Genomic DNA, 21820 nt, shown 5'->3' with positions numbered 1-21820 from the left:
CTGGTTTAGGAATAAGAAAACTGACTATCTTCAATAAAGCCTTATTAGGGAAATGGCTATGGCATTTTGGGAGAGAGAGAGTAGAAAACTTACAGCAAGGAAATTTCAAGTATGAGACAATATAGACTCTTCTTATTAATAAGATAAAAAAATAAAAATTTCTAAGTTATGATTTTTCCTCCAACTAGTGCCTCAAGTCACATTAAAAACCCTAAAGGGTCCTATTTGTCATTTTTGTTTACGTAAAATTGTACCTCGTAAAAAAATCCAGGAAACCTAGTATATAGGACCTTGTTTTTTAAGATCTGTAGGAAATTCCATCAACACCACACATAAAAAGTAAAGATTTTGCAGAATTTATCTTCTCTTTTAATTTTCCTTGAAACAAATACAGCATAAGGCAGTGTAAATAAGGAAATATATTCAAAACATAAATAATAAGAAAAGTTCCTCTCTCTCTCCCCCAATATCAGATGAGAATAGTTTAGAGATAAAAATAAAAGGGGAGAGAACTCAGAACAACAAACATATAACCAGTATTACACCTTAGCTAGCTCGTAAAGCATCCTGGCTGACACAGCTGTTTTGTGATTTCGCAGAAGGTTTTTGTTTGCTTCCTCTTTGCTCCAATCATATTCATACCTACAAGGGCGAATAAAAATAAATAAATAAATAAGTGCACTTAAATGCTTCCTGGAATACTTGATGAAGTGAGATCAAAAATAAATTACTCGATAAATATATAACAAAAATGCCATACCCCCTAGAACCGTAACCACCAGAATCGTGTACATGCTTCACCCGCTCAACATAACCTTCAGGCAGTTCCTTTGTTGTGGAAGGAGCTATACATGAATGAAAAATGAATACCAGAAGAAAACCAGATGGAACAGTTCAGCTAATCAAGTCAAACAAGCCTTTCAGGCAGATTGCATCATACAAATCACAGGCAGGATGTTGTTGCGGCAGGAACAGGGCGTCAAAGTTCCAGAAGCTGTAAGTAAAACAGAAACAAGAGTGCATGGTGAAATTGGACCTTCGTAGTATTGAGATGCAATAATTAGTAACCTACGGAAGAAAATATAAAGAAATTTGGTAAAACATATAAATTTTTGGCCCAAAAGTATAAAATTAAAAGGAACAAACCAGTATGCAAATATAATACTTCCTCTTTTTTTTTTTTCAGTAAATTTCCTGCCCTAGTTCTTCTTGAACCCACCACCCCACCATCTATTCCATTCTAATGGAAGGAGAAAGGTGCATCTCATTGCCAATATGCAAATTTAGTACCCAAAGTTCAATACTCTGTCCAAGAATAATTTCATAGGAGCATTTTAAGTGTGACCCATTGTTTATAACACTACTAAAGAATATATATCAGGTCTTGTTTATAAAGGCTTTTCATAAATTATGTTCAAATATTTTTTTTTCACATTTAATGATGCATCTTACAGCATCTGACATTCTGCATTAAACATTTAGTATCATGATGCATTCAAACATGTTTTAACTATTGTTCAAAAGCGGAAGCTCTGACATCAACTATTGTGATTTGGGGCTAGCAGAAGCGCATTCACATGAACAAGAAAATGAAAGATCCACAAGAGGCAACAATATTTAATTTGGTTCGACCAACTCCATGCCTACATCCACGGGCAACACCAACCAAAAAATATCCACTATCAATGATATGGATTACAACGACATTAATCAACACTCATAAATCACACAAATCACCATTTTGCTAGTTGCAAATGCTCGACAACATATTATAAAAAATTGTCTTTGGTGTGGGTGTGAAGGGGGGAGCCACTAAGGAAATGACAAACAGAAACATGCAATTAAGGTGCCCACGCTGAGGGAAAGGAGATAAGAAAAAGACAAACCACTGGCCAGATCTTCTTGTAGGGGCTGCATGTTACTAATGAAGGAAACTTTACAAGCATGTTGCCAATAGCATCATCTTGAATGTCAATGTCCTGAAAAAACCGTACCTTTACATGAAAGAAAAATGAACTAAGAATTGTCAAAACAAGACACAACACCAAAAATGGCATAGTTTGACATATTTCTGATTCATGTTAAAAGAATTCAACATGCATGTAATTCAAGAATCATTATGGGAAATTGAAAATAGGGCAGAGAACTCGAGGACTGAGACCAAAATTAGTAAGAGGAAAATTTAAACAACAAAAGAATTCAATTAGCTTGTAGAATCTCAATCAAAAAAAAAAAGCATTCAGAACAAGGTCCAAGCACATCACAGTATAACCAGCAAAGACAAACCTTTCACACAATTGCAGTCTCCAAATCTAGACAGAAAACTATTGATTCATTCATAAGTATTCTCTTCATTCCATCTCGGGAAATCCCATGATAGTACAGATACTCAACAAGAGGCTTCAATTTTTCCTCAATGCTAAGGGTCTGTTTGGATAGAACTTATTTTGCTGAAACTGAAAATTGAAAACTGAAAACTGAAAACACTGTAGCAAAATAATTTTTAAATGTGTAAATAGTATCGTGGGACCCATTTTTAATGAAAAAGTTGATAAAAAGTGGAGTTTGTGGGACCCGTAAACAGTGCATAAGTGCACTGTTCACAAAAGACCGAGTTAACAGTTGCGGCTGAAAAAAAAAAAAAAAAAGAAAGAGAAAACGCAGACGCAGCACGTTTAAGTGCTATCCAAACCAACAATAAAGCCCATCAGTTATGGCTTAACACAATTAATTTGTCAACCTCATCAGTACAAATGCCAGATTCCTTCAAAACAAATGTGAAACAAAATGGCCCATATGTTTTATTTTCTTTTCTTTTTTTTTTTTTCTCTTTGAAATAATGTTTAAATCAAAGTCTTGAACTCCATTTAGGATTGGTTACTAGAACGGAATATTTCAGTACTGTTATGTGCCCCTTTCTCAAATATGTAAAAGCATGATTATTACGCACAAGTGGAGAACAAAGTGGAGCCATGAAAATTAATGACATCGAGCAGATTTGGTATTATAGGGTTATATACTATTGCATCTGTTTTAGATGTAAAAGAGTCAAAGAACTATGATCAGTAGCATTTTTTAAAACAAAACAACCCCCCCCCCCCCCCCCCCCCCAAAAAAAAAAAAAAAGTGGAAATGGTACAAAATAGGCTAGCAAGGCCTCCAGAATATTACATTCTAAATTCAAAAAAGGGAGAGACCATGGAAGCTGTCCACAGCTTTAAAATTAGGATCAGTAGATCTAGACATTATCAGGAAATGCCAAAAAGGCTCTGGAAGAAAATACCATATTTCCAAATCTAATTAACTAAACTACTCTAAGCGTTATACCTTTCTGGGCACTAGCCGCTTTCCCATCTCCACCCATTTATTCTTTGCTGCCTGGGCACAAGCTATTTTGAAAAGCAACGGGTCAAGCCTTTTCTGCATCCACAAATCAGTTTCATCAGAACACTCACTAACAATTGGCATATGGATCTTTATAAACACAACTTCTTTTTACAATATCAACAGTAACAATAAATATTAAGGAACACATGTCATATTCAGATTCCAATCTCAAAAAATCCTCCATTGAAACTTCAAATAACAATGCAAAGCCTAAAGGCTCTGAACTTTACAAAGCACTTTTCAATACAAAGAACAGTGCTAGCTTTCAACTCTTTTCTAGGGATACCCTCAGGAGGTATTGCCAACAACAGTTGCACTTCAGGTGATCCTGTATCAGCATATATCACATCTTACAGACCACCTAAAATCATTGGGGTTACAGGTGGAACTGGAGTCAAGCTATAGCTCAACTAAGATTAGGCAGCATTTACGACCTCAACCCCATCCCACCAAGTTAGTGTTTGAGAATCCTTTTTTTTTTTTTTTTTTTTGGTTCTTTTTTCCTTCTATAGTAAAAATTAGAACTGTAATATTTTTATAATAGAACAATTTTTCATTTTTAAAACTTGTCATGAAAGAAAACAGTGCACCAAGCACCTTCCGAATGTAGTGGCTGGCAAAGTTCAAGATTCTGAACATCAGCTCAATTCATTACCGGATCAACTGCCTATGATCCTGTGAAATTATGCATAGTAACCTAATGAGTATCTGTTGCAAAATCAAAGTTTGGTCCTTCCACAATAGCATCAACAGTGCAAGCCACTTGGCAGAATCCACAATAAATGCACTCTGTCGTTTCAATATCATACCTGGAAATTTATAGGAACCCCAAATTATGCCATATGCCTTGTAATCTCCTAATAGATGTTGTAATCTTTTTAGTTAGTTAGTTGAGATTAGGATGATTTAATTAGGATTTGAGCACATGCAGCTCATTCAACACATGGCCTAATTCATAGAGCACATGTTGAAATAACAAGCCAATTATCTAGAGCCATGTAGACCAATGAAATTAGAGCTAGTGCATCTCTCTCTAGTAATCTCTCTCTCTATGGAGGTCTAGGTGCCCTTGAAGTGGCCTACAACAATTACTATTCCCATTCACCATTCTTACTTTTCCACATTCATATTCATATTCTGAAAACTGTAAATATGATTTAGAGTGAAAGAAAAAAAAAAGAAAGAGAGAGAGATGGTAAGGGAGAGGGAGCAAGATCCTTCACCTAGTAGTCCTACTACGGTTACCATCTTCTCGCTCCACCTCAATTGTGATTGCTAGTGCAGGACATATCTAAATAACAACAATTGCTTAGTGAGATTAAAATGATACATACAACTATAATTTCCTTGGCCAGTGCTTTATACCCCTTCGTGGGCTCACCCGGCACGAACAGTGATTAGTCTCTGGTTGAAAACCTTGAGGAAACACTGTGGGAAACCAAAAAAAAAACCAGCCTGACCATTCTTCAGATTTCAAAGCTGGATTATGTAGTGTATCTTCAGAGAAATTCAGACATATACTCAGACATGGAATGCTGATATTGGACAAATTTCAAACATTCGCCAATGCCATCCATCAGCCATAAGCCTAGAAATTTCCAATAAGATTTCTATTACACATCAAAAAACAGTTTGAGGTCCCAACAAAAGAATGTATCGTGCACATGCAAAAAAAACAGCAGCAGTTAGTTTATCTTAATGATATTTGCTGAAGGTAGGAGATAATGGCATCTCTTAGACTTAAGGGTAGGTTAAATTAATTTATCAAAATTCTGAGCCTCTAAGGTTCATTTCACATCATATTAATTCTGGCTTGGTCTGACTTGGTCAACATATATATATATATATATATATATATGCTAGATGAATTAGGCATTTATTACAAATCAGCATCATAGAATAAAGTCATAAACTACAAAGATATATTAATCATTAATCAAGCAGCACATCTAGATCTCCAACTTCTCAAATTTTTAATCTAATGAAACATGCCAATACTGAGACATTGTTTGCAAATTAATATGTATGCCATATTTATATAACAAAAAAAATGGGGATGAGGCACAGATAATGAACTCACAGAAAATCCATGCAAGTTTGAGTATCAAACAGGAACAGTAATTTGCAACCTTAGGGCCTCGCCTCTAGGGTCTAACCACTACCTCAGACTACGACACTGGCACCCGCCCATTGCCAACGCACGGGTCAAAATCCAGACTCAAACAGGAAGTTAAATACTCTACTTCTGCAATTTGGTGTTCAAAAAGCATCAATCGAACCTAGAATAGTTATTAAAAGATTAAAACTCTTACTGCTTTGCAGAATTTGCATGCAAGGGAACGTTCCTCTCCAATTGGGTATTGACGAAGGACACGTTCACCATGAAATCGAGGGTTCAATGGGCCCTTCTCAAATGGATAATTGATATGCATTACAAAAAGAATGAAATTTATATCTTATCAATGGGCCCTTCTAAAATTAAGTTCTTCAATAATAGATTCTCAAAAAAAAAAAAAAAAATTAAATCATAAATATGGATCTATCTAAAACTAAAAATACATAGGTTTTCTAATAAGCAGAAGATTTTTAATCTGAGTTATCATCACATAGTAGCTGGCTGCCAGATTCATACATTTGGACCAAACATCCAAGGACCCAAATTTATATTTCATAGATATTTTAAAATGAACTTGGCATATCATCAAAGTTTTCTTCGAAAAAAAAATTGATAATAAATAAATCCGAAATGCATTATACTTAGAAGTTCACATTCCAATATCCATTACATCAAGTCAACAAAATATTACAAGCTAAAAAAATTCTAAAATTCCATGAGCCAAAGGAATAACCAAATAACTGAGTAATAGGACTTTCCCAGCCATAGTTCTCCATTGCCATTACTATTATTTTTCCTCAAGAAGCTTCTACTCAGCAATCTTGGTATCTGTAAAAATAAAAAATAAAAATGGCATGAACTCCTGAAATCATCATTGTTAACAATGTTAAGCATTTGGTTAACAGAGTTTTCCTCTATAAAAATTACTATTTTAATGATTTAGTTAGTGCAATGTTGACATGGCATCATCTGGACCTTCACAATCATAAGAAAATGTGAGGATTTTATGAAACTCTATGTGATAGAGTTCATTGGAAAATAAAGAGGATCCCCATCCCAAGTATTCTGGAAGGTTAAGGAGACAGCTCCACATGTTGCAAATAATCAAATAATTTTTGAAGTGTTATATAAATAGACACCCACATCCCAAGCAAGGACACACATTCCAAACTAATATCTCATGTTATCTTATTTATGTTTCATTAGCTCAGAGTTTAGTGTTTTAAGACATTGACGTAAAGTGGAACGTTTTGCATGGTTTAGGGACGAAAAACAAGATGAAAAAAAGATTAATTTTAATCTGACAAAAAATGAATATAATGAATTAACCACAGTTTGCACCAGAAACATGGAAACTGAATTTAAAATTTCAAACAAGAAAACAACATCAAACAATTTATTTTATCAAGTAAATAACCACATTAAACACGGAAAAGATGTAGGCTCATGAAAAGTCAAAACTAGAGCAGAGAACGCCCATTAGTCCATTGCCCATTTTGTTCAGCCTATTAGCTATTACAAGACTTGTCTTTTGTTTGTCTAAGTTATGTTATGTTTATTGTTGCCCTCAGCAATTAATAGTCACCTGACTTTGAAAAGGTTAATATTCAATTGTTATATGGAAGATGAAGGGCCAGGATTATAGGGTCATTGTAGGTAGCTTGAGCCTGAAAACTGATCTTCTGTACTTTTCAACTTCAATCTTATTATCATCCTTTTGCTATGATCACCTTTTATTATTGGAAGCATCAATTTGCTCAAGACTAGACGTTTTTAGTCTATGTTATGTTTTGTCTATGATTGTGTATATAGCATGTTATAGTGTCTAACCCCTTCAAAAAAACTTGTTAGCAATAGTAAACTAACATCTTGGGCGAAAGGGAAGTAAAAAAACTAATAAAAATGTGCACGCATAATCTCACAACTATTTAATTTTGGTGAAAATACATCTCCAAACTGTTCACAAGTTCATCTCCATCACGCATTGCAAATTCTGCGACAAGCAATGCTCCTTTCGGATCCCCTAATTTCAACTTACAAGCCTAGAGCAACATACAGCATCGGATGGTAAATAGACAAAAGCAGCTTTGAAATTGAAGGCAAAGATAAAGAATTATATTAGGGAAAAACTGTAACTGATTTCATTAAGCTTAAGTAATGTGCTGTATTTATACATCATAAGCAGGGCAGAATCCTCTAACTACTGTGCTAAACTAATCTGCATAATGTGCAAAGTGCATGCATAAAAACATGGAACAGAGTAGACCTGTTTCTTGATGCATAACCTTCAAGGAATGCTTCATTTGACAACTTTTGTTTGATCCCTGCTCACGCAGAAATGAGTAACAGTAATGTTATTCCAAGGTGAAAATCAGATAGAAGGAGTATTAATGCATGTTTAGAGCGAGATTAAAGTGGGGTAGGGGGTGGAATTGATAATGTTTCCGATTAGAGGTGGCGCATGATATACAGGCTTTGAAAGATCAATTGTTAGTGAAGATATCAAAATAAATAGCAGGTGTTTTGTTGTTAATGCTAGCCTAGACAGCAGATAAATTTATGCAAGCATGGAAAAGGAAAGCGAGAGAGAGTAGAAAACTTACAGCAACAAGCTATCGTGGAACCATAGTTCGTCATGGAAGGGAAACTTATGGATGGACACAATGGAAATACACAAATGGTCGAGGTCCGTACTATTGTCCTTGTCCTTGTCATGATCGAATATCGGTGGAGGAGAAATTTCAAGTATGAGACAATTGAGATAATCATGCTTAATGCCTTCCTTATTGTGGTGGAAAGTGTGTTTGCGGTTGGTAGAGTGGAGGAAAATGCAGAATTTCTGATCAGCTAAATGGAGCAAAGGTGGTGTATGGGCTTTATCTACCAGAAGTTCATCCTCCAGAAGAATTGGGCTCTTGACGCCACGGCAAAAAATGTTCAAAGAGCCGATGAGCCACTCATCCCTATCTAAATCGTAAGCATGAGCATGTATACGGATATCATCATAGCCTCTATGGAAGTAAACAGAACCCCAATAGAGAGTATTACCAACAGCTACAGGAGTTCTATAAATTGAGAAAGGATACACAGGATGTACTACGAAGTGATGCGCAAGTTTTGTCCAACATCGATTGCTGATGTTGTAAGTAAATAACGTAGAAAAGTTGCTCAATTTGGGATCACAACGTAAAGCTACAACAATCTGTTGATTAGATTCAAGAGCTGCATACATGCGAACAGAAAAAGGAGGAACAGGAAGAGGAAGAGGAGGACTGGGCAAGGACTCCCATGTATCTGAGATGGGGTCATAAACCTCCATCCAGCCACAATTTTCAGAAAACTCAGAAGAGAAACCATCAAACACATATAACTTAGAGTCGAGGGCGATGGAGCAAGAGGAGCGTCTAAGAGGAAAATTCATGGGAGGAAGAGGCTTCCAACCACCATCGCTGCCGCTATCAAGCTTTAGGGTCCAGAGTTTATAAATATTGTAATCTAAGGGATCGACTATTTTGGAATCGGAGGTGGGATCTATGCCGCCTATAGTGTACAGACGGGACCCTCCGTACGCATGACTGTTGCGAACCCCAAACAACTTCACAGACGAAAACGGATCGGGCAAAGAAGGGCGTACCTTGATTACCGGAGAAGAACAAGAAGATGAGTATGGAATATGAAAGGCGAACCACTGTTCTACTTGATTAGGAACAGTTGACTCTTCCAGTGCCCACCGATGCCCACATACACCGATCTCATATTCATAATCAACAACCTCCATTGCTTTTATTCAGAAAATATGGTTTGGGATTTGAATATATACATATATAATAGAGATGTAGAGTCAGAGCCGGGAAAAAATATGTAATGGGCTCCCCAAAGGTTCGTCCAAAAAAAATTAATGGGCTCCCAAAAAAAAAAAAAACACTCTTTTAGGCTCGTCCATTGTATTGGACTTATTATAAGCCCACATCACGTCGTTTTGCAGTGTAACCTTTGGTCTATATGTGGGCCTTAATTACAAAATGATATTTATATTCTAAAACAATGACATTTTTAACACAATGTTTATTCATGTTGTAAGTAATCAAAAACAACAATAATCTTAATAACAAAACCACGTTTACCCAAAATTCCATTTTGCAACAATAACTCTTTACAATATTTTTATCAGCGCTCATTTTAAACTCAAAACGCAATTTTGAAACAACTTATACAAACACACCCCTAACATTTAAGATACTTTATGCAATGTGCATGTTATGGGCAGACTTTTGGCTTTCTTTTCCTTTATAGTTATGTTTATTTTAGCGAAAATATTATTAAGTAAATATTTTCAAATATTTGGTTGCATTTATGAAAATATTATTAAAAAAATATTTTTTAATATTTTCTTATTTTCCAAAAACATATATAATAAAAAAAAGAAAGTAGAAGCTTAGATCAAAATAATCGTGATTGGTAGCGGTAGCGACAATGACCGGTGGCATTAGTGGGAGTGGTGGTTGGATTGATAAGTACTTGGTTAGATGTGAAATGTTATGGCCACAACTAAAAGCGTAAAGCACTTTACATCCTAAGTGCCTCAATTTTTTGGTTAACCAAAAATTATTTTTAAATTGGCCATTAGTTTTGGTAATCCCAAATATTTGTAAATGTAAATTTTTTTTTTTTAAATCAATTTCAGTCGAAACAAATAGAATTTAAGATGTACACTACAAATACTCTGATGGTTTAAGATGAATGGTTGCACACTAAATTGTTTATTTTGACACTAGTTTAGCTAGGATGAGCATTGAAAATTCACATTGAATTATGGTGTCAATTGTAAAGTTTTGAAAATTGTAAAATTTTGAAAATCACACCAAACATTCCTATAGTACTATAGAGAAATCCTAGCCTTCCATTCAATCTAACGGCTCTAAAACAACTCCACGTCATCAATCCGCGTGACTTAGAAAACAAAATTTAAAATTTCACTCTCGTTCATTCTTTTTCTCAACCTCTTTTTTTTTTTTTTTTTTTTTTTTTTTTTTTTTTTTTTTTTTTTTTTTTTTTTCCTATTCTCTACTTCTCTCTTAATTTCAGAATTTTCAAAAAATCCCTTAGTCACTATTGCCGCAACCACTATCGCGCCAAACCACCATCATCGCACGGACCAAGTCTCGAACCAGTCACCATTGCGCCATCCACAAGCCACCGTTGCGGCCTTTCTCTCCCCCAACGATCTATCAACCCCTGATACGCCTTCGCTTGCTCCACTGCCTAGCATCTTCAAACTGCACCGCCGGCACAGTCACTTCTCAATAAGTTTTCTCTCTGATTTTTCATATATATTGGGAACACAAAAGAAAATAATTATAATTTGACATTGCAATCTTTTCGATTTTCTTTTTAGTTAGTTATGAGCTTAGGGATTGAAATCAGATGGTGGGTTTTTTGGCTGTGGGATTTGTGGGTTCTTTTAATCTGGGTCTTTTTTTTTGTAAAGTTGTGATTTTTTTTTTTTTTTTTTCCCATTCCCATGGTGAACTTGAACAGAATTTTAATGCTTCTTCATTGTTGAACTTGAAAGGCACTATGAGTACCTCTATTTAACTTAAGTTGGACATATATGTGATATATATGGACAATTTAGAGACTTGATTTTTTTTTTTTTTTATTAGGGCATTGCAAAGAAGATTAGGCATATCAAAATCTGCTGGTGATTAGAATAATTCATTATTACAAAACTTGCATCAATGTGAAGTTCTAAATTTATACAGCACTTTAATGTGTAACTTCATTTGCAGTTGGATGGCATTAGATTTGATGATGGAGAGTCTCCATTGGAAACCTCTCAAAGTTGAAGAGTTTGATTTTGCTGTGCACAGGTAATGTAGCATTAGTGGAATGCTTACCTTTTGTACTTGTTGGTTGTGATCTTGCTAGCAGTAATCTGGGTTGGTTTTGATGTAGCTTGTTGGAAAGCTACAGTAAGAGCTAAAGACCATGGGCGTGATTCTTGTTGCAGTGATACTAGGCAATTTGACATTGGTAGTAAACAAAAGGTACTAAAGACAGATGCAATTTGACAATGGTAGTAAACAATAGGTACTGAAGACTGATGCCTTTCAGTGTGTCATTAAATATTCATAATATGCTTTCGTTTACAGCATTTTTGTGGTAATGTGCTCTCAATTTGTAGTAATACTTGAAATTGATAGCACTTAAACCTTGTGATATAGGTTTGATAGTTCATGTACAGGCAAAATTGGTTGTTTCTTGGCTAAGTTCAGTGTATTCATTGGTTAGCTATGCTAGCTCTTGATATAAATCCCCCCCCCCCCCCCCCCCCTCCAAGTCTGTGCATCATCTTAATAGTAATATTCTTGTTTTTCTTAGAATTGTTTCAACTTTTCAATATTATTTTCTATGTAGTCCGAATTTGAAAGAATTATTGCATTGAGTCACAATACTAAAGTTGCTAATTTTTTATATCCACTATGCAGGTGATTTCTTGGATCCAATCAAGGTTACTTAATTCCATTCCATTATTTTCCATTCATTTCCCTTGCTTAAAGAAATGGAATGGAATGGAAAGAAATCATCACAAGAGAATGGAATGGAATGGAATGGAGTGTATTTAAGCAAGGGAAAGGAATGGAAAATAATGAAATAGAATGGAATTAAGTAACCTTAATTGAATGTTTTTAAATAAAGGTATAGAAATAAATGAAAATGAATGGAATATAAGTAATCTTATTTTGGAGTAATAGAGAGAGAATGGATTGGAATAATTTATGACAATATTGTTATTAAACCACTATTTAAAAATAAAAGGTTGAATATATAGGGATATTTTGGGAGTTTTAATAAAAAAATTCACTAAATCTAATTTGATTCTCTCCATTCCTTCCAATTTCGAGGGGAATGAAAATTTGAGGTTTTAAGAAAATAGAAAGGAATGAGTGTTCTCTCCTACCCATTTCATTCTCTCCCACTTAAACTCTCAAATAAAGGAATAAATTTTTCATTCCCTCCATTAAAACTCCCAAACAAGGTAATGGAAGAATATTTTAAAATTATTATATTCTTTCCATTCCATTCACTCATTCCAAATGAGGGCTAAATACATTTCATTATATTCTTTTCCATTCCCTTATAATCATTCTATTTTATCTCATTCCATTCCCTTATGAACTCTCAAGCGAAGGGTAAAACATATTTAGCATGTCTAGTAAAGTTTCGAACAATACAATTCCTTTGTCTCCGAGAGTTAAAAAAAAAAAATAGTAAAATCAAATGACCATAAGAGCCTCACCAATCAAATGACCACAAGAGACAAAGGAAACATCATCACTAGGCAAAGATTTGGTGATTGTTTCTAAATCAAAATGGTGATTAAGATTGATTCTCAAAAAAATAAAAATAAAAATAAATGGTGATTAAAAGTTTGATCCCACTTTCTCATTGTACATGAGAGGGCCTATAGAAAAAAGAAAAAAAAAGAAAAAAAAACGACAACAACGTTTTAAGTTCAGGGGAAACAAGCCCAAAGGAATGACAAGTCGTTTATAAGGTTTGGCGGCAATATATAACAATACAAACAAACGGCATTGTTCCTGCACAGGTTTATCTCGTCCAATAAACGCTACTACTTCGTCTTCTTCTATAAGCGCCTCTGCTCTCTCTCTCTCTCTCTGATCTGATCCAATGGTATGCACCACTATACTCATGGCCTACCCAGTAGATTTTCACCATTATCAACAAAGTTCAACTAATTAGTGTTGGGTTATTGGTTGCAGGCTCCAAAGAAAGAGAAGGCTCCTCCACCTTCCTCCAAGCCTGCCAAATTTGGCGGTGGCAAGCAGAAGAAGAAGGTTAAACTCAGACCCATCCTTTTGAATATATACACACACACGCTAAAATTGTGCTTTTTTATTTTGTGGGGGTGGGGGGTGGGGGAGGGTATAGTGCAAGTTTGATATGTTATGATGAATTTTTGATAGAAATGAGAATTGGGTATTTAGTTTTGATGATATAAAGTGGAATTATGTTGTAAAGTTTTGGTTTTTGGTGTGGGGTGTATGTGTGTGCATGTTGTGTGCTAAAGTTGTTTTATTTATTTATTTATTTCTCTGTGGGGTGGGGGGCATAGTGCAAGTTTGATATGTTGTGGAGGACTTTCTATTTGGCAGAAATGAGAAGTGGGTATTTAATTTTTGATGAATGATGATATATACTTATATAGTGGAATTATGTGTGTGTACGTGCTAAAGGTTTTCTTTTTTGTGGGGGTGGGGGGTGCAGTGCAAGTTTGATATGTTGTGAGGACTATTTGGTCGAAATGAGACATGGGTATTTAAGTTTTGATGATATAAAGTGGAATTATGTTGTAAAGTCTGGTTTTTAATGGTGGATTATAGAAGTGGAGCAAGGGAAAGCAAAAGGAGAAGGTGAACAACATGGTATTGTTCGACCAGGGCACCTATGACAAGCTACTCTCCGAGGCTCCCAAATACAAACTCATCACACCCTCCATTCTCTCCGACCCTATGAGGGTACTTCTTTTACCTTTTTTCAAAAAAATTGTATTGACTGAGTATTTTGTGTTCTGATTTTGTTGATAGTTTAGTAAGCATCTGTATTGATTTCGTCTAGGTGGTTTTCTTAACTAGAATTTCTAAGCGTGTGTTTTTGTTTGTTTGTTTTTTTTTTTTTTTTTTTTTGATAGGTAATAAGAATATTATTAAAACAAACTGCAAACAAAAGAAAGCCAATACAAGGTGTTCATAATGGTGAACACAAGGAAAAGCAACAAACACACAAACAGCAACAAAGAACAAGAAAAAACTTAAAGAGCAATACTAAGAGAAGAAATAAACTCGAATATAGTGGAGCAATCCGAAAAGCCCCAACACCTAGACCAATCAAATAAGGTCTTCTGGCACAGAGCTTGTAATTGAACCAAGGATTTCTCGGTATCCTCAAAAGAGAGCCTATTTCTTTCCGTCCAAACAATCCACATCAAAGAGCCAGGAACCATATTCCAAATGTCTGAATTAAATTTTCCCAACCCAAAACTCCAACAATACACCAAGCTTTCCACAGAGCCTAGCATGACCCATTGTGTCCCAAAGATCTGAAGCATATAAACCCACAGAGAGTGAGCTACCGGACAGTGGAGGAGAAGTTGATCCACAGTTTCCTCATTCCGATGGCACATACAACACCTATTCACCAAAATGCGCCCCCTGAGCATAAGATTATCCAATGTAAGGATCTGCCCATGAATCGCTATCCACATAAAAAAAGCCACCCTCCTAGGGATCTTAGCTTTCCAAACACCTTTCCACGGAAAATTAGAGGCAGCTGCGCCCTTAATGATATTGTAATAGGACCTGGTTTCAAACTTGCTATTCCCTTTGAGACACCTGTGAGAAGTGTCACTCCCACCACCCCTAGGGATCCGAGATTGAATTAACTCAAGGAAAGAGCAGGCAGCCCCTAATTCCCTTTCATGGAAATCCCTATGAAATCTCAAATTCCAGATTCTATCATTACCACCCTCCTGGTAGCATAATACATCAGAAATGCAAGCTTCCTTGTCATTAGAACACACATACAACTGAGGATAGAGCCTTTTAAGTGAGTTATCTCCAACCCACTTATCATGCCAAAAAAGAATAAGAGTGCCATCACCCACCACTAAGGCCACATGGTTGGAGAATCCCTCCCAACCATCATGAATACCCCGCCACAGACCACATCCGTGGGCCTTTCTACATATTTTAGTAGCCCCCCCCCCCTTGACCCTCTCCATATTTAGATGCAACAACCCTCCTCCAAAGATGAGTGCCTTCTCGCCCAAACCTCCAAAACCATTTCCCTAACAAGGCTTTATTAAAATGCACTAACTTCCTGATCCACAAACCACCCAAATCTATCGGTAAACACACCTTCTCCCAAGCCACCATAAAAAAACACTCCTCTGAAGGGCCCCATAAAAAGCTTCTCTAAATACGCTCCAATCTATTAGCCACAGCTACAGGAATGACAAATAATGATAGATAGTACGTAGGAAGGCTCGAAAGAGTACTCTTCACCAGGGTAAGTCTACCCCCCTTATCTATAATCATATATGTTTAGAAATTATGGGAAATAAATTAAATTTAGTGAAGATGTTAAAATTACTGGACTTGGGATTAGTTCAGATGTGACCATCAGGGCTTTTAGTAAAAGAAATATCAAACTTAGGTAGCTAGTGTTATACTTGATAAAATTAAAATTTCCAAGGAATAATAGTTTGAACCTGATTTAAAACTTGATTACTCATTATATGAGCAGGTGGACAATCCGAAAATGGAAAAATTTATAAGAGTTAGGCAATAATCATGAATGGTCATGTATGGATCCACATATTTTTGAAGTGGCTGATTGTTTTCATAGGTTATTGTAGTGAAGATGCCACATTAAAGAAACCTGCTGTCAAGTATGTCAATCTGAAAGACCCACGTTGATGTAGTGGATTCCTGACAATTAAATGTTGTAGAATCCAAAACCCTAATTTGATGCATTCTACAAACCCATTGTGACTGAATTTTTGGTGAGTGCCTTTCCCCCCCAATATGTAGAAGATTCCTCACTCACCAAAATCATCTCATCCACCCACAGTAGTTTGAACCCCAAACGGCCTTGTGAGGACTGAGGAGTACTACCAGGCCACTAGGGTGTTCGTAGAGGTAAGTGCCAATTTCACTTCATGATGTTGCCAAACCTATTTCATGTTTAGTTTATGGTTGGTGAGTGCCTTAATGCGCCATTAAGAAAGAGTGGTTTGATTCAAGTCAAGGGAACAAGAAAAGATAAAAGGCCAAAAGTAACATTAGTAGAAGTTTTGTAAAAGGACATATTAATTAAGGAAGTAATAGAGATGATGATTTTGGAGAGGGTAGATTGAGAGAGAATAATGCAAGTGGTAGACTCTAGTTAGGCTGTTGAGGATCCATAACCCAACCCAAAGTTTTGCGACCTAGGCTTTGTTGGTGTTGATGGTGAGGTTATTAAGAATGGCAATCTTCAAACTGTCCAGTTGTGGTCAATAGTGAATTTTAACTTGCATTTATAATTTTGGTTAGATTTCAATTTCAACGCATATTTTTGCTTCTTGTGATTCTTTAAATCAATATTTTTTGGTGTTTTCTTCTAGTGCTGTTCATGTTTGTTCATCAACATGTCCTGTTAGAGGTAGATGTCTAGTCAGAAATCTATTAATCACGCATAAAAGTTTGGTTAGTAATGTGGATTTGCTGATAGTCTCAGCATCATCTATAGATATCTAGAACATTTTTGCTTGCTACTTCCAAGTTCTAGGTCTATGTTATTGATAGGATCATCACCTAGTTTTACTAGCGTTTGTCTACAAAGTTGATAAGTAGTACATTCCAGATGAACATTGGCCTAAGCAATTTGAACTTGCAGCTACATGCTCTTAATACAACTCCCCAAGCAATAATAAAAGCAGTTCCTTTTAATGATTGTTTCATGTTTAATTGTCATCTCTACCATAGGAGTTTTATGTTCCTTTTAATGTCTCATTTGACTTTGTATTCATTTCACAGATTAGTGGATCACATGCAAGGAGAGTAATTAGAGAATTGATGGCAAGAGCTTTGATCAGGATGGTCTTTGCACATTCAAGCCAGCAGATATACACACGAGCAACAAACACCTAGTTTTCTTATTGTCTATGCTTATTTAGTTTTATCTAGTGGTGCTGAGTTTGACCGCTTCTATTATTTCCATCTTAAGATTTTCCTTCTGTGAATCTTATTAGTGTGCATCAGCTCAATTCTAGACTATCGGCCATTTTTGCTGTTTAGGGGAGATCATATTTCTGTTTACAAGTCTGTTTAATGGAGAGAACATATGGAGTGAGTTAGATTGTTTTTGAGTTTTGCTTAGAATATAGTATCTATTCTTAAAATGGGAATTTGGATATGTTGGTTTTGATCTTCATCATTTCATATTATACTCTTTTCTACACGCTTAAGGCAGGAAATCTATTTAGTATGTATTAGGCTCAATTAGCATTAGCATTTTTGGCATTACAACTTGTGATGGTTCCACTGATATCTGGGGCCTAAGCTAATGGATTCAGCTTTAATGTCATGTGGAAAGGCTGCTCCTTAAATATAAAGAGAAGATCACAAGAAACAGATTGGTAACTATTGGAATCCCCTGAAAAAAAAAAATTTTCATTTCAGCATCAGCTAGAAGGCTTTGGAGTCATATTACTTATTGAAATATGAGTTCTATATAATATTTCCAACTATTGAATAGCCATTGTCTTGCTAGATGTTGCCACTGAATTATGTATCGGTGGGAAACATATGGAAGTTGGACAATTGTCAATAAGGCAAATGTTGCCTTGTGAAATGGCTGTTATTGTTGGAGCTCTATGGTCGTTCATTAACCTGGACTTTACTCGCTACCTAGAAACTCATAGAAGTGGATCTCACATCACATGTGAAGACCATAATGGGGTTTCAATACTTCAAATCTAACAACTGACTGGGAACAAGCTTCAATTTTTCTGGCTGTTAGGCTTAGACTCTAGTTAGGCTGTTGAGGATCCGTAACCCAACCCAAAGTTTTGTGACATAGGCTTTGTTGGTGTTGATGGTGAGGTTATTAAGAATGACAATCTTTAAACTGTCCAGTTGTGGTCAGTAGTGAATTTTAACTTGCATTTATAATTTTTGTTTGATTTCAATTTCAACGTATATTTTTGCTTCTTGTGATTCTTTAAATCAATATTTTTTGGTGTTTTCTTCTAGTGTTGTTCATGTTTGTTCATCAACATGTCCTATTAGAGGTAGATGTCTAGTCAGAAATCTATTAATCGTGCATAAAAGTTTGGTTAATAATGCGGATTTGCTGATAGTCTCAGCATCATCTATAAATATCTAGAACATTTCTGCTTACTACTTCCATGTTCTAGGTCTATGTTATTGATATGATCATCACCTAGTTTTACTAGCGTTTGTCTACAAAGTTGATAATTGTTTCATGTTTAACTGTCAACTCTACCATAGGAGTTTTATGTTCCTTTTAATGTCTCATTTGACTTTGTATTCATTTCACAGATTAGTGGATCACTAGCAAGGAGTGCAATCAGAGAATTGATGGCAAGAGGTTTGATCAAGATGGTCTCTGCACATTCAAGCCAGCAGATATACACACGAGCAACAAACACCTAGTTTTCTTATTGTCTATGCTTATTTTGTTTCATCTAGTGGTGCTGAGTTTGACTGCTTTTATTATTTCCACCTTAAGATTTTTCTTCTGGGAATCTTATTAGTGTGCATCAACTCAGTTCTAGACTATCGGCCATTTTTTCTGTTTAGGGGAGATCATATTTTTGTTTAGAAGTCTGTTTAATGGAGAGAACATATGGAGTGAGTTAGATTGTTTTTGAGTTTTGCTTAGAATATTGTATCTATTCTTAAAATGGGAGTTTGGATACGTTGGTTTTGATCTTCATCATTTCATATTATGCTCTTTTCTACGCGCTTAAGGCAGGAAATTTGTGTAGAATGTATTAGGCTCAATTAGCATTAGCATTTTTGGCATTACAGCTTGTGATGGTTACACTGATATCTGGGGTCTAAGCTAATGGATTCAACTTTAATGTCATGTGGAAAGGCTGCTCCATAAATATAAAGAGAAAATCACAAGAAACAGACTGGTAACTACTGGAATCCCCTAAAAAAAAAAAATCCATTTCAGCAAAAGTTAGAAGGCTTTGGAGTCATATTACTTATTGAAATATGAGTTCTATATAATATTTCCAACTATTGAATAGAATATTACTTATTGAAATATGAGTTCTATATAATATTTCCAACTATTGAATAGCCATTGTCTTGCAAGATGTTGCCACCGAATTATGTATCGGTGGGAAACATATGGAAGTTGGACAATTGTCAAAAAGGCAATTGTTGCCTTGTGAAATGGCTGTTATTGTTGGAGCTCTATGGTCGTTCATTAACTTGGATTTTATTCCATACCTATAAACTCATAGAAGTGGATTCACGTCACATGTGAAGACCACAATGGGGTTTCAATACTTCAAATCTAATAACTGACTGGGAACAATTTTCAGCCACAATTGTATCTGAGATAGGGTCATAAGCCTCCATCCAGCCACAATTTTCAGAAAACTCAGATGAGAAACCATCAAACACATATAACTTGCCGTCGACGACGATGGAGCAAGAGAAGCGTCTATGAGGAAAATTCATGGGAGGAAGAGGCTTCCAACCACCATCGCTACCGCTATCAAGCTTTAGGGTCCAGAGTTTTTAAATATTGTAATATAAGGGATCGACTATTTTAGGATCGGAGGTGGGATCTATGCCGCCTATAGTATACAGACGGGACCCTCCGTACGCATGAGTGTTGCGAACCCCGAACAACTTCACTGACGAAAACGGAATGGGTGAAAAAGGATATACCGTGATTGAACAAGAAGATGAGGAGTCGTCTGAGTATGGAATCTTACAGGCGTACCACTCTTCTAGTTGACGAGTAGTATTTGACTCTTCCAGTTCATGCGGTACCCACCGATGCCCACAAAAACTGATCACATATTCATGCTTCCATATCTCCTCCATTGCTTTGATTCAGAAAATATGGGCTAAGTGTTGGGATTTGGTGAGTTAGGTTAGGGTTCCGTTTGAATATATATACGTATCGATAAAACCTATGTAGAGTTGGAGTCAGATAAAAGGTCCAGTTTGCGCCCTAACATAATGGGCTCTTTATCATCCCAAAAATATAATAAAAAAGCACATACCGAGGCACTATGTTCTGCCATGAATTGGCCCTATGGGCTCTATGTTTTTATTTTTTTAAAAGGTATATATTAACACCTCCGTCTCCAAAAACCCTCGTTTCGTTCATCTCACCTACATGACATTTTTGTAATTTGGACAATCTCTATTAAACTCTTTGCAATTCCATCATAGGTGCTAGTAAACTAATCCTTGCTTATTTTACTTTATTCTATATATTTCTCTATAATTTTACTCTTGGTCCTTTATGAGGGTGACTTTTTTGATGCACTAAACAGTAAGGGTGAGTAGTCTGAGGATTAAAATCAGTGTAATACTTCAAATGGCATAGATGAGACATATAAAGGGATCGCCAATGCAAAGATTTTAAATCGTAACAATCATGCTTATAAAATTATAGGGATAATTACACTTTGCCCACCTATGGTTTGCCTCTAATTCTATGTGCCCACCCGTGGTTTAAATTTTAACACTTTGCCCACCTGTGATTTTGACCGTGAGTACTCCGTAACCCACCTCAATGTTTTCCATTACTCTAACACCAAATAAGTAAAAAACACATCCCAAAACGAATCAAAACTCAATCTCACTCCCAAAACTCACTCACTCCCATCCAACCCAACGAAGATCCTATACAATGCAATGCACTTCTCTTGAGACTCTAGACCGAGAATCATCTGGGCTTTGATCGTGCAAGTAACCTGAGGAAGAAGGAGCTTTGATTCTGGGTTCATTTGAAGCTTGGGTGAGGTGAGTTCATTGTGCAATAAATTTTTTGTATTTGATCCTGAAGCTTGGGTGAGTTCGGGCGAGTTTGTGAGAAGTTGTCTGAGTTAGAGATGAAAATGGGTTAGATGCAACACTCTTCATCTCAATAATTAAAAACCCAGGGCTAGAGTCTCAAGCGATTTGGACTGAACTAGAGATGAAAATGAGGAAGTCCATTCTATCTTAGACTAGGACAAATAGTTGATTTGGACTGAACTAGACATTGTGGAACGAGACCATTGAGAATTACATGGATATGATCTTTCAAACACCAGGGCTGTATTGAATTTAGCATTTATAATATTTGCATTTCAAAAAGCGCAAGAGTATATAAGATTAGATTTTATTATTATTATTTTTTTTAGAATAGTTGCACTACTTTCTAGTGTTAAGTAGTATAAGAATCTGTTTTTGTGTTTGATCAGCTCCAAGATACAAAGAAAACTTCTGGAGAAACAGAGGTGAAATTTCAAGTGTCCAAAGATACACTCGGTTCCATGCTAAGATCAATGGCCTATTTCCTTTGAAAGATCACTGTATCCAGCAAGATTCTACTGCAGAAGTTTTATTTATTAAAGATCTTTTATAAAAAGTTCAAAAGTAATTATGCCAATGACCTTTGGGTAAAATGGCACTTCGAATCTGCATAAGAATGGTATTTGGTGAGGTCACAGATTTAAACCCACAATCAAAACCCATGATCAAAACCTAG

General features: G+C 35.8%; 3 protein-coding genes across 5 annotated transcripts; 1 reads left to right on the top strand and 2 right to left on the bottom strand.

The window, feature by feature from the left end:
• Positions 1–539: 539 nt before the first annotated feature.
• On the bottom strand, positions 540–3468 carry LOC126705107 (phenylalanine--tRNA ligase alpha subunit, cytoplasmic-like). Its single transcript, XM_050404056.1, has 5 exons — positions 3328–3468; positions 1894–1994; positions 941–1068; positions 761–845; positions 540–642 (listed from the first exon to the last, which is right to left on the bottom strand). Exons 1-5 carry the CDS (start codon positions 3466–3468, stop codon positions 540–542), a joined length of 558 nt encoding a protein of 185 aa, XP_050260013.1.
• Positions 3469–6112: 2644 nt separating this feature from the next.
• On the bottom strand, positions 6113–9301 carry LOC126704593 (uncharacterized). Of its 2 annotated transcripts, XM_050403614.1 has the most exons (3): positions 8107–9301; positions 7770–7827; positions 6113–6331 (listed from the first exon to the last, which is right to left on the bottom strand). In XM_050403614.1, exons 1-2 carry the CDS (start codon positions 9279–9281, stop codon positions 7803–7805), a joined length of 1200 nt encoding a protein of 399 aa, XP_050259571.1. In that variant the 5' UTR covers positions 9282–9301; the 3' UTR covers positions 6113–6331; positions 7770–7802. The 2 variants fall into 2 exon arrangements, with proteins under 2 accessions (XP_050259571.1, XP_050259573.1); XM_050403616.1 differs by lacking the exon at positions 7770–7827.
• A 3806-nt stretch (positions 9302–13107) lies between these two features.
• LOC126704595 (40S ribosomal protein S25-2-like) lies at positions 13108–18962 on the top strand. 2 transcript variants are annotated; one of them, XM_050403618.1, is made up of 4 exons: positions 13108–13198; positions 13288–13362; positions 13909–14043; positions 18631–18962. In XM_050403618.1, exons 1-4 carry the CDS (start codon positions 13196–13198, stop codon positions 18742–18744), a joined length of 327 nt encoding a protein of 108 aa, XP_050259575.1. In that variant the 5' UTR covers positions 13108–13195; the 3' UTR covers positions 18745–18962. The 2 variants fall into 2 exon arrangements, with proteins under 2 accessions (XP_050259575.1, XP_050259576.1); XM_050403619.1 differs by lacking the exon at positions 18631–18962 and adding an exon at positions 17104–17482.
• Positions 18963–21820: the final 2858 nt, after the last annotated feature.

The sequence above is a fragment of the Quercus robur genome, chromosome 11, assembly GCF_932294415.1.
Source record: "Quercus robur chromosome 11, dhQueRobu3.1, whole genome shotgun sequence".
In the NCBI taxonomy this organism is placed as follows: Eukaryota; Viridiplantae; Streptophyta; class Magnoliopsida; order Fagales; family Fagaceae; genus Quercus; species Quercus robur.
The sequence above is the reverse complement of the archived record's forward strand: the minus strand, read 5'-3'. Positions and strand labels throughout refer to the sequence as shown.

Bases quoted from the DNA above. Each gene is read 5' to 3' on its own strand.
- LOC126704593 (XM_050403614.1), bottom strand. From the start codon at position 9,281: ATGGAGGTTGTTGATTATGAATATGAGATCGGTGTATGTGGGCATCGG. The intron at 7,828-8,106 runs GTAAGTTTTCTA...CTGCGTGAGCAG, and splicing joins TTCCACGATAGCTTGTTGCT to GGATCAAACAAAAGTTGTCA.
- LOC126704595 (XM_050403618.1), top strand. The intron at 13,363-13,908 runs GTTAAACTCAGA...GGTGGATTATAG, and splicing joins GTGGCAAGCAGAAGAAGAAG to AAGTGGAGCAAGGGAAAGCA. The intron at 14,044-18,630 runs GTACTTCTTTTA...TTCATTTCACAG, and splicing joins TTCTCTCCGACCCTATGAGG to ATTAGTGGATCACTAGCAAG.
- LOC126705107 (XM_050404056.1), bottom strand. From the start codon at position 3,468: ATGCCAATTGTTAGTGAGTGTTCTGATGAAACTGATTTGTGGATGCAG. The intron at 846-940 runs GTATGATGCAAT...ATTCATGTATAG, and splicing joins CAACATCCTGCCTGTGATTT to CTCCTTCCACAACAAAGGAA. The intron at 643-760 runs GTATGGCATTTT...TCGCCCTTGTAG, and splicing joins GGTGGTTACGGTTCTAGGGG to GTATGAATATGATTGGAGCA.